Source organism: Sinocyclocheilus anshuiensis, unplaced genomic scaffold, assembly GCF_001515605.1.
Source record: "Sinocyclocheilus anshuiensis isolate Anshui unplaced genomic scaffold, SAMN03320099.WGS_v1.1 scaffold566, whole genome shotgun sequence".
Classification (NCBI taxonomy): Eukaryota; Metazoa; Chordata; class Actinopteri; order Cypriniformes; family Cyprinidae; genus Sinocyclocheilus; species Sinocyclocheilus anshuiensis.
Window position 1 is genome coordinate 1,708,695 of NW_015542410.1, and position 12,653 is coordinate 1,721,347.

At 35.5% G+C, this 12,653-nt stretch overlaps 1 protein-coding gene across 1 annotated transcript in view; it reads right to left on the reverse strand.

The window, feature by feature from the left end:
* Positions 1–12,653, reverse strand: part of LOC107693266 (chloride channel protein 1-like) — a 33,317-nt gene that overhangs the window by 17,636 nt on the left and 3,028 nt on the right. Inside the window, exons 2-14 of the mRNA XM_016492573.1 lie at positions 9,913–10,171; positions 9,698–9,829; positions 9,163–9,291; positions 8,291–8,424; positions 8,036–8,113; positions 7,714–7,792; positions 4,190–4,300; positions 3,747–3,960; positions 2,401–2,502; positions 2,181–2,265; positions 1,240–1,395; positions 874–943; positions 27–137 (exon numbers count right to left, since the gene is read on the reverse strand). Coding sequence (XP_016348059.1) covers positions 27–137; positions 874–943; positions 1,240–1,395; positions 2,181–2,265; positions 2,401–2,502; positions 3,747–3,960; positions 4,190–4,300; positions 7,714–7,792; positions 8,036–8,113; positions 8,291–8,424; positions 9,163–9,291; positions 9,698–9,829; positions 9,913–10,171 — 1,660 coding nt within the window. The remainder of the gene's footprint in view (positions 1–26; positions 138–873; positions 944–1,239; positions 1,396–2,180; positions 2,266–2,400; positions 2,503–3,746; positions 3,961–4,189; positions 4,301–7,713; positions 7,793–8,035; positions 8,114–8,290; positions 8,425–9,162; positions 9,292–9,697; positions 9,830–9,912; positions 10,172–12,653) is intronic.

Consider the following 12,653-nt stretch of genomic DNA (forward strand, 5'->3'; position numbering starts at 1 on the left):
CGGAAGAGGAGGAAAGGATGACTGACCAATGACAGCGTACCCTCCAGGGATGATGCGGTACAGTATTCCATCAAACAGGATACCGTGAGGAAAGAGAGTAGCCATGATCTCACCCACTAAGCGACCGAATGTGGCCCCTGTAAGACATTGCAATGGATATTCAAACATATTTTGAAAAAAAAAAAAAAAAATTAAATTTAATAATAATTTAAATTCAATGTGTTTCTATGAAAGTAAAAAAAAATAATTAAAAAAATTCTATGAGTGTAATAAGTGCATTTACATATTTACCCTGAGATCCGAAAATCTGGGACAGCTAGCGAATATTATTGCATAATAAAAATAAAATAAAATAAAAAGTGCCTGGCTAACTTCTGTAAGTCTAATAAGTGAATTTGCATATTTAGCTGGTGAATATTATTGTATTAAGTAAAATAAAATAAAAATAAAACATTTTATGTGCGTCGCTAATTTCTGTAAGTCAAAGTGAATTTAAATATTTAGAGTGAGATCCAAAAGTCTGAAACTACTACTGAAAATGATTGCATTTTTTCTAATTAGAATAAATTTAAAAATGTAGTTAAATGAAATTTCTTTTAGCTAAAAAGTACTTATTTGATTAGTGTCCTGAAATTGTGCAAAAACATAAATATTTATATTTATTTATAATAAAATTTATATTATTTTTTGTCATAACACTCATTTCTTTGAAAACATTTATTTGTTCAAAATCTTCAAATAAATAAATTATTTTTATAAATTGTATAAATTTGAAATAGATCTCAAATCCCAGCATGACAACATGGTTTCTTTTGGATCCCACTGTATGTTAAAGGGATCCTTAAACAAATGAGAATAATACCGGTGACCTACCCAATACAAAGACAGGCATGAAAGCTCCAGACGGGATGGGCATCGTGGTGGAAACAGCAGACATCCAGAACTGTGAGATGAATAATAATGTTTTCACACGATTGCCTTAATTCTAAAATGTCAAAGACCGCTGTCAGCATAACCTGTACGAAACTAACTCAAAAGACAAATCACTGCTTCAGCAGCTTCAAACATGACAGATGGAGAGAGAATGACTGTGGAACAAGCAGGTTTTATTGAAGCCATCTAGACAACTATACATGATAACTAAAGCCAGTGTCAGTGCATGGTACTTTCGTAGTGTTTAGAGAGTAAATGACTTAATTGATAGAGAACAATGTGAACAAAATATCGCAAAGGACCAACCTTCATGATAAAGAAGAGAATAAGAATGACAAAGATGCTGACATCAGGGTGAAACCACACAGCAGAGCGACCAAGACCAGGAGGAAGGGAGGAACCCCATATTTTAGTCCAGGTGAAGTTATCAAACAGAGAGTTGATGCACTCCCTGGGCATCAGCTACGGAATAACACAGTCAACTTCACATTTAAACCCAAACAAATTAAATATTTCAAAAATTCAACCATTATTTTTAAGATTGTCTGACAGACCATAAACATTAAAGCAGTGGTTCTCAACCTTTGTGACTCAAATTCCCACCATTCTACAAAAAATATCTGCTGTGATGACAACGTTTGGTTTTTAAAACTTAGTGAACACTCCTAGTTTCAAGATTGCAAAAGTTTTATGAGTTGAATGTTCTTCCAGGTTCCTACTCTTCTAAATCAAAAACATTTTCATGACCTTTCCAGCTGTTGTTGATTTACTGGATAAGCATTAAAGATGAGGATTTATAAAAGTATTTTTACTCACAATTTATACCTGATAAAACATTAGAGCTTGGCATAATTAGAAACAAATATTTATTGATATAGAATATACAGTATTCTATATAATAAATTATTTATAAAAAAGAACACAGTGTTTTGACCAGGTTTATAAATCATAATTTTAAAATAAGTCTTCCTTACATATTCACGGTTTCCAGAATCCTGGTTCTTCAAAGACAAAAAACTAAAATAAGAAATATCTTGATTTTTAGTAGTTTTAGCTTATTTGTATGCTTTTTTTGTCTTATTTAAAATCGGGCCCCTTTTGGAAGTTTGCTAAGGCCCCCTAGTAGGCGCCGGACCCGTGGTTGAGAACCTCTGCATTAGAGGAGGATCCTAAATAGCTGATATAATTTTTTTGTTATAAAAATGAACAAAATTGTAGCATCGGTTATTAAATATTTCTAATCTGACCTCCCCAGCCATGAACTGCCCAAAGCCTGGAGGGAATGTCAGTGTCGTAACCACTAAGGTCACAACAGCAGGGAAAATCAGCCGGCTGAGAAAGAAAATGTGACACATATTGTAATTAATTTGCTTATGTGATAATTTTAAAGATTGTGATTTCAGCAAAATAACTCTCGGGTGAGTACTCCATACTCCTATAATAATTTGCGACGTTAATTTCTCTTACTGTTTTGTAAGGAATCGTGTGAGAATGTTCGGTCTTCTCATGAACAGGACAACTTGGCGGTTCAGGTAAACGAAGAAAGCTCCCAGGAACCCACAAGAGATCCTGTGGGGAGAAAGCAATCAAAGACAAAAACAATCACATTATTCCAGTGATTCAAATACAAAAATCACATTTACAGTTTTATAATAAGACAAGAAGATTGCTGTGCTCTTTGCTGAATTGTTTCTGATCAATGTGAGCACAATTATTATGCAATATAATACAATAACTTCATCAAAATGTGTTAGTGAAATATGACCTTCCAACAAATCAAATATACTGCCACCATCTGGTCACTTTGGTTAAGTTAAAGTGCTGTGTGCTCAGGTCTGCGAGTGTGTTACAGTATGGCTGGCACACACACACACACACACACACACACACACACACACACACACACACACACATACCATATTAGGCCCAGTAATAATCTTTAGCAAACCTCAAAAAGAACATAATTTTTTCATACTGTACCAGTGTTATTTTAGTATCATTAAGATAGTATTATAGTTTTTGTTAATATTTTGAATTAGATTTTATTTTTATATTTTCTGCATGCTAATTTTAGTTCTACGTTCTAATGCTAAGTTTAGGTAATGCATTTTATGTATTGCTCTAGATAATGGTAATTGATATCATTCGCTTTTGGCTTGACTATGTTATCAAACAGCTAATGTTGCTAATGTTACACAAAACACGGTTTATTTGCCATTTTAGACAGCTAATAATATGAAAAAAGCTCCACCCCGCAAGTTGACAGGATTGGTAACATGTTTTGGGACTGTAGGAAACGGGCTGTTTCAAACCACATTTTTGAGACCGTCTTTGGTACACAGCAGTTTTAAGGAGAAAATGCTCAGCAATTATGTTGTCTGATGAATTTCCACATGGTTTGTCTTTAAGCATATTGACAAACCCCTGAAGGACATGTAAAGAGGGGTCTATTTTGGCTAATTTATAGCAGGTTTGGTCACCACTTGATGTCCAAGGGCCCAGAGGAAGAACCACTACTTCAGACCACAAAAGGGTAGATTAAGACGCAGAGCGCATCCTTGATGAAGAGGTAATGAATAGCCCAAATCTAATGTGTGTGGAGTGGCTCAGTGTTAGCTGGAAGGGTGCCAAAGCTTCATGTTGCCGCCCCTCGTTAACAAGTGTATTTACTAATAGCTCCCGCTGCTAATGAATCACAAGGACTTTGAGGTGCTGTCAGCATGCGAGGGTGAGGGAACCTAGCTGCGCTGTGAGCCAAGCTGCTTTGTCACATACGTGGAGCCACGGCGCTGGCGTTTGTGATGTCTGCGCACCTTATGTGGCCGAAGCCCAGCTCGGGGAGATAGGGCAGTTTCTTGACCTGGATGATGGAGTCGTACAGCGACGGTTGCAGACCCTGCGCTACCATGTTGGCCAGGATGACGGCGACCATCATGGGAAGGATGTGAGAAATCTGACCTGTCAGCTCGAAGCAGATCACTGCGGTGGAAACGGTGTGAGTGACGGCCCCCGTCAGCGCCGCCGCACCTTAAGGGAAAGGGATAGACCAATAGAGTAACAGGACGGAAAGATGGAGTGCTGTAAGACAGGGTCATGACAGGAGTGACATAATGAACGGAGAGAGTATGGACACATGCAGCGGAAGATCAGAGATTAAGAGAAGAAAGGATAGGAACAGGAAGTGACATCATAAGCACAGTATGAGCACACATTAGGTAAGAGTGGTGGATCGGAAGAGGAGGAAAGGATGACTGACCAATGACAGCGTACCCTCCAGGGATGATGCGGTACAGTATTCCATCAAACAGGATACCGTGAGGAAAGAGAGTAGCCATGATCTCACCCACTAAACGACCGAATGCGGCACCTGTGAGGTATTGCAGTGGATATACAAATGTTTTTCATAAAGTAAAATAAATTCTATGTACCTGGCTAATTTCTATAAGTTTAAGAAGTGAATTTACATTTTTATAATGAGATCCAAAAGTCTGAGACCACAAGTGAAAGTTATTGTAAAATAAAATAAATTTTATGCGCCTGGCTAATTTCTGTAAATCTAATAAGTGAATTTACATATTTAGAGTGAGATCCAAAACTACTAGTGAAAATTATTAATTTTTTTTGTAATTACAATAAATTAAAAAATCATTTCATTACAGTTTATAAGCATATTAATGTGAGTGAAAATTGACCAAAAAGTACTTATTTGATTAGTGTCCTAAAATTGTGCAGAATAATACATTTTTATATTTATATTAATTTTTTTGTCACAACGCTCATTTCTTTGAAAACATCAAAATCTTCAATCAATAATTATTTTCCCCCCAGTTTCTTTTGGATCTCACTGTGTGTTAAAGGGATCTTTAAATAAATCAGAAAAAATCTGTAAATGGCAGCCACTAATAAATGAATAAAACCGGTGACCTACCCAATACAAAGACAGGCATGAAAGCTCCAGACGGGATGGGCATCGTGGTGGAAACTGCAGACATCCAGAACTGTGCGATGAATAATAATGTTTTCACACGATTGCCTTAATTCTAAAATCTCAAAGACCACTGTCAGCAGAACATGTACGAGCCTAACTCAAGAGAAAAATCACTGCTTCAGCAGCTTCAAACATGACAGATGGAGAGAGATAATAACTGTGGAACTGTCCCGATTAAAAGCAGGTTTTATTGAAGCCATCTAGACAAATATGACTTGATAACTAAAGCCAATGTCAAAGCATTGTACTTTCTTAGTGTTTTAATGTGAAAATTACTTAATTGATGGAGGACAATGTGAACAAGAGATTGGAATGGACCAACCTTCATGATAAAGAAGAGAATAAGAATGACAAAGATGCTGACATCAGGGTGAAACCACACAGCAGAGCGACCAAGACCAGGAGGAAGGGAGGAACCCCATATTTTAGTCCAGGTGAAGTTATCAAACAGAGAGTTGATGCACTCCCTGGGCATCAGCTGCGGAATAATACAGTCAAATTCACATTTCAGACCCAATTCAACCAAACATCATTCCAAGACTGTTTGAATGAAAGACAGACCATAAACATTAAAGCAGTGGTTCTCAACCTTTGTGACTCCAATTCCCACCATTCTCTGCAAAAATAGCTGCTGTAATGACAACGTTTTGTTTTTTAAACTTTTATTCAGTGGACACTCCTAGTTTGTACATTAAATTTCAAGATTGAGAAAAAAAAGCTGAATGTTCTTCAGGGTTCCCACTCTTTTTAACCAAATAATTTTCATGACCGCTCCATTTGCTCCAGATTTACTGGATAAGGATTTAAAAAAATATTTTTACTGACAATTTATACCAGATAAAATATTAGAACTTGGCTTAACTAGAAAAATGTGTATTCTTTATAAAAAAAAAATTAGCAAGGAATTTTAAGATTTGATTCATTTCCATGACTTCTTTTCAGGTTTAGAAATCATACTTTTCAAAAAGACTTCCTCACATATTCACAAATATAGTTTTCCATACATACCGTACATAGTCTTCCATTCATTTTTTTCCGAGATCATGAGAATTCTGAGAGAAAAGTTAATATCTCATTATATACTGAGAAATAAGAAAATATAATAATTGAGAAATATCTCAATTTCTAGTAGTTTTAGCTTATTTTTATGCTTGTTTTGACTTTTTTGAAAGCATTTTGGGGTTTGCTGAGGTCCGTAGTAGGACCTGGACCCTTGGTTGAGAACCGCTGCATAAGTGGATGATCCTAGAAAGCTGATATCATTTTTTGTTATAAAAATGAACAAAACTGTAATATTGATTGTTAACAAATATTTCTAATCTGACCTCTCCAGCCATGAACTGCCCAAAGCCTGGAGGGAATGTCAGTGTCGTAATGACTAAGGTCACAACAGCAGGGAAAATCAGCCGGCTGAGAAAGAAAATGTGACACATATTTTGTACATTTTTTTCTGCATACTAATTTTAAAGATCACAGCAAAATAACTCTCAAGCGAGTACTACATACTCCTATAATAATGCTAAAGATAATATTAAAGCTCATGTTGTCTGTTGTTATTTGCTGTGTTAATTTCTCTTACTGTTTTGTAAGGAATCGTGTGAGAATGTTAGGTCTTCTCATGAACAGGACAACTTGGCGGTTCAGGTAAACGAAGAAAGCTCCCAGGAACCCACAAGAAATGCTGTGGGAAAACATGATCCTTCAGAAATCACTCTAATATGCTGATTTGGTGCTCAAGTAACATTTCTCAAAATTATCAATGTTGAAATGCAGTTGTTCTGCTTAATATTTTTGTGGAAATCATCATACATTTCTTCCCAGGAAAAGTCTTTACTGTCACTTTCAATTTATTAAATTTAATGCATCCTTGTAGAGTAAAATGATTGATTTCTTTCAACAACAACAACAAAAAATTTTGTATGGTAGTGTATATCTTAATTTTTTGCAACTTTTTTATTTATTTATTATTAATACTATTTATACAATTCACACTTTGGATGCAAAAACCTCTAAGTCCATCTTAGATATTTCTCAGATTTTTTTGTCAGATTTATAACTAAAACAAAGTTTGACTTTTTTTGGGGATATTTATACACTTTACTGGCAAATAATCATACATACTTAGGATTCAGAATAAAAAACAATTATTTGAAATAGAAATCTTTTAAAAAAATGTTAAAGGGGTCATATGATGCGATTTCAATTTTTCCTTTCTCTTTGGAGTGTTACAAGCTCTTGGTGCATAAAGAAGATCTGTAAAGTTGCAAAGACTAAAGTCTCAAATCCAAAGAGATATTCTTTATAAAAGTTAAGAGTGAGCCACACCTACCTAAAACGGCTCTTTCTAACACGCCCCCACATATCTACGTCGCTATGTGGGAATATTTGCATAACGCCGCCCAAATGTTCACACAAAGAAAGAAGGCGTAACTTTTATTCTCGCTGTAGGATTGTTGTTGCTGCCGCCATGTCGTGAAGGCGCAGCAGCATCATATGACCCCTTTAAAGTTTTAACTGTTACAGTACAAAGTCAATCAATTTTAATGCATTTTTGCATACTAAAAGTATTACTTTCTTAAAAGAAATAAATAAATAAATAAAAACTGCTCCCAAATGTAGTGTACATCTTAAATATTTTTTTACCCCAACTGTTTATTCTAACCTCACTACATACTACATTTTTGTCAGATGTATAACTTCCGTTAGACACTTTACTGGAAAAAAACAAACATAAATCCTTTCAAGAAAGAATTGAAAAAACAAGGGAAATGCCATTTCTGCACACACTTTACCTCCAAGAGGGGTTCCAAAACAGCATCCAACCCCCACAGCACAGCCCACTGTGAGGATGTCTGTATAACAGTATGGGCTCTACTGACACAGAGGCAGACAAAAAGAGTGAAGCAGACACAGCTGAGGGTACAGGTGGAGGAAGATGGGAAATAATTCTTGGTAATATAAATGCCCTGGATGATATATAAGTGCTGTCCTCAAAAAATAATGTGTAATATTAAAAAAAAGCTGTCCTGCTCCTGGATGATAAATGAGCATTCAGCATTTTATGAATGGAGATGCCAAATGTGCATTGCAGGATCTCCATGCACTTCTGCTTACCTGATAGACTCCAGAGAAGAAAGACATAAACCTGCTTAGCACAGCTGCACAGATACTGGCTATGTGAACAAAGGGACCCTAATGCATAAAAACAACATAGTTGAAAGGTTAGCATCAGATGGGGCTGAGGCCAGTTTAGGTGACCTTGACTGGCACTTGTACTCACCAAATCACAGTGCATTTTGTATCATGCAAAATGGAAAATTGAGGCCCCTGTGTCTGTTACATGAGACTGCAAAATCAAATGTGCCTCACCTCTTTGCCAACCGGCATACCGCTGCCCAGGCCAGCAGTGAGTCCCACCACCTTCGCAATAAATGCCTTCAGTGTCAAAAACTCCTTCAGCACAACACCTCGGAGTATGGTTTTCAGCTCTGGAATACCAGAGCCTGAGGGGAAATAAGAGTCAGAGGAGGAAAGAGCTTGGAAAAAGAAGGAATGTGAAAGGTCTGTAAATAAAGTTACAACTAATCACATTATAATCTGTGACATTGTACTGAACCCAAATCATTTGAAAGTGTCAGTTTTATAGGATAAAATAAAAGAATAGCTTCCTGCAACCTGTATAATTACCACAGGTTGGCAATCAATGGGCTGGATAGCAGATGAACCAGCAGGTGGCGTTGTTGAGTAGTAAACAGTGCGCAGGCAGAAGTTACAGTAGTTGAAGAAAAGACTATTTTTATGTGGCTGATATACTGTATATTAACTACAAGTGGCACAGAATACAGAAAGTGTACTGTTAAGAGACAAACACAGGGTATGTAGACACCTTGATAAAAAAAATGAGATTATACAAAGAGGCATGGTCCAAAATTAACTCACCAAGCATTTAATATCAGTAAAGAACTGAGTTCGGCTTTCAAACACAGCCAGAAAATAGCTAAATTATCACTTTTTCATAAGAACAAAGTTATATTTTTAATGAAAGTATGCAAAATATATTCTAACGAGCAACAAAAAAAACATTCTCAATTCACTTCTAGCAGGTGAAGCAAAAAGATAATCTCAGATAATCTCATATATATATATATATATATATATATATATATATAGGATATTAGGTCAAGAAAAAGTAAATAAGTAAATAAAAGTATAGAAGCTAATGAAACAATGAAGCTACACACCAATGGCCTGAGGAGCGACCAGGTGGCAGAAGAGGGAGGCAAACAGGATGAGCACCATGGGATAGAAGACCCAGACCAGGTACTGCAGTGGAATATTTCCCCTCAACTCTCCATAAAACCACTTATAGGCTGAGAGACACGGAGAAGGACAGAAGTGATGGAGCACACGAGGTAGAGAAAGAGAAAGACAGCAAAGACGACAAAAGCAAGCAGTATGTAGAAGTTTTAGAAATGAGAAGTGGGAAAAACAGAAAACAGACAAAAGAATAGGACATATAACACTAGGCAAAATTTTCAAATGTTTTGATACATGGACCCCCAAATCTTTCTCTCTCTCTCTCTCTCTCTCTATATATATATATACATACATACACACACACTCTTTGAATACATGAATTATAATAAATAAGACAGAAATAAGGAAAATTAAATTAGACAATAAATATATACTAACTAAATACAACATATATGCAAAATTAACCAACAGAAGAATAAGTAAAAGGACAAGCAGATGGTATTCTGGGGAGTGTAGTACCTTGTAGACTCTTGGCACTAGCATAGTCCATGGTCCAGCTAACTAATGCCATGGTAATACCCAACAACACCAGAAAGATCCAGTCTCCTCCCAATTTCAAGATGAGGAACTTCTGTACTCTAGCCACACAGTCTGGGAAAACATCACAATCCCTATCAGATTCCAAACTTCACATTTATTTCCTACCGGCTTTTGCAAGGCTCATTGTTGTTGACCTCTGCACTTGGAGTAGGATCGGCGTTTCTTGAAGGAGGACGTGTGGCCCTGCTCCTCCTCCTGTCTGTCATGAATGCTGCCTATATCCAGCTCCACATGGTGGCGGCTTCGGCTATGACTGCGCCCATGGTGACTGTGATGGTGGTGCCCGTGGTGGTGATGTCCATGTCCATGTTTTTTCCGCTGTCTCTCCATCAGAAGGCGAGTGGCCTCTCTCCTCTGGGACCCACCAGGGTGCTCCCTGTACTCTCCATACAGCTGAGCACAGAAGAAAATCACAGGTTTTTGTTACCCAAGTGATCAGATAAATAGCTGACACATTTATCTGAAGCAATTTACAGGTACAATCCCCTTGGAACAACTTTTAAAATAACAAAATAAATTACAACTTAACATAAACAATATAAATAAAAACTATTTAGTATTTAATGATACTAAAATAACTCTGGTTTACAGTTACCAGGTCAGATTATTTCCCACTACAACACCCCACCTTATCTTGTGCAGATATGCAAGACAACTGCTGTTATACTATTATAAATTTGTCCATTTGAAAACAATTTGTATATTTTATGAAAATATCTAATACTGAATAGTCACATTTGTTGCAATACGATACCAGAAAACCTTTCTAGATGCATTACTTTGGAATATTACAACAGTATTTCAGGAGGTCAAAAGTCAATAAAAGCTGAAGTATTGTTTCATCCAAATGAGCAGAATAAATGCTTTCCTTTGGTATATTATTATTATTACTCCTACTACTATTATTATTAGCATTATTGTTATGACTATTGTTATATTTTACATTTTATTTTATTAGTCATATCATATTTTAGAATTTATTTTTACATTTTATTATTCATTAACATTCAAGAAGTCATTGTTTTCTGCTGTCACTAGTTCTTCAGATTAACCATGTTAAAATACAAGGCATTTTACTCATTCTGTTTGACCAAATATTCAAAAAAAGTGCTTTTGATATCACTTTTAATATTCCTCACTGGTGTGATCACATAATAAATTGTTACAGAAACGTCTCCAAAAAAAAAAAAAAAAAAAAAAATCTGATCGGCGGAAGAGCAGTAGTCTACATTTAGATTTATAACCATCCGGATAAGACCCAGACATCTGGAAAATACATTCCCTGTGTCTTCATCCCCACTTACTTTCTCTAACACACACCCACCCCCAATAGTTTGACCTGAAACAAAAAGCGTTTCTTTCTTACATATATTAAATGAGATAGATGTTTCATTTAAATCTGCAAATCTCATGAATTACTCTATAAACAATTTATCAGATTTCCTAATGATAGGGAGAGTAAATGGGATCGGGACATGATGTAAGCCTACCCTGTGTGTCTGCCAGCATAACCATAGTGTCATGACTAATTTATTTACAAGCATTTAACCTCCTGTTAAGAATATGAAACAACCTTTATGCACTGCATCAGAGTGATTAATTACAACTTGTTGAAATATTGACTTATGGACTTACAGATGCTATTTTCAGAATGGAAATAAAGATGCGAAGAGGTAAATGTGGATCTGACAGAAGCGTTCAGGTTAAGAAATGTTTTGGCTGCTACACAGCCACAAATGTGATGCTTCATACAAAGTAATTTTAGCACAACAGAATCATTTTTTTGCTGACAGCAGCAAATACAGTCTTTCCACATGCTAAATATTATACTGCTGATGAAGGAATCTCATTTTAGAAATGTAATGAAGTAAACAATGAAAATTACTGTAGATGCAGAGGGGTGAAAAGTGCTCAATACTTCAGTCATTTCACTTGAGACTAACATGATCAATGATGTGTTTGCATGTTTGTGGTGATTTTCATGCTTGATAAGCCTAAATAAAGTGAAAATTGGATATTTTCTGGGCAAAATTTCAGCAGTTCTAACGTTATTGTCTTTTTATGATGAACCACTATTATTGTATCACTTTGTAAACATTATATGAGCAACACATTAAAAAACATAAAAATTAAAAAGAAAATTAAACAAACAAATAACCTCATGAATTTGTTTTGCATTAAACTGTCAAAAATTTTACATTGTTACAAAAAATCTATTTTAAATAAATGCTGGTCTTTTTAATCATACTTTTACATTTTTACAAAAAAAAAAATCTATTTCAAATAACTGCTGGTCTTTTTGTTCATCAAAGAATCCCCGCATCATGGTTTCCTAAAAAATATTAAGCAGCACAACTGTTCACTGTAAAAAAAAAAATCGGTGACATTTACAGTAAAATACCGGCAGCTGTGGTTGCCAGAACTTCACCGTAAAAAATATGATAGCAACATTTTAGGTTTTACAGACTTAACTTAAATTCACAATAAAATACTGTATTTCATTAACTGACGTAATGTTAATAAACCAACATATTGAAGTGTTAATATTTATTTTGGACCATTGAAATGCACTGATAACCACCAAAAACTGGTGGTGATGAGAAAGTCACATGATGAACCAAAGCTAATCACAAACAGCTTTTCTACGAGCTGAGGAGGGCAATACTTACAGTATATATAGAAGGTGCACAGTGTCATTCACACAAACACTAAACCCCATTATAGTGACACACATGATACTGAAATAATGCAATAAACATTAATTTAACAACATTAGATGTAAGATTAAACCCTAATGTACACAACTGATAAGAAAAAACTAAGAAGAAACATGTTATTTCAACAAAAAAACATCAAATATGAAGTGTCATGCAGG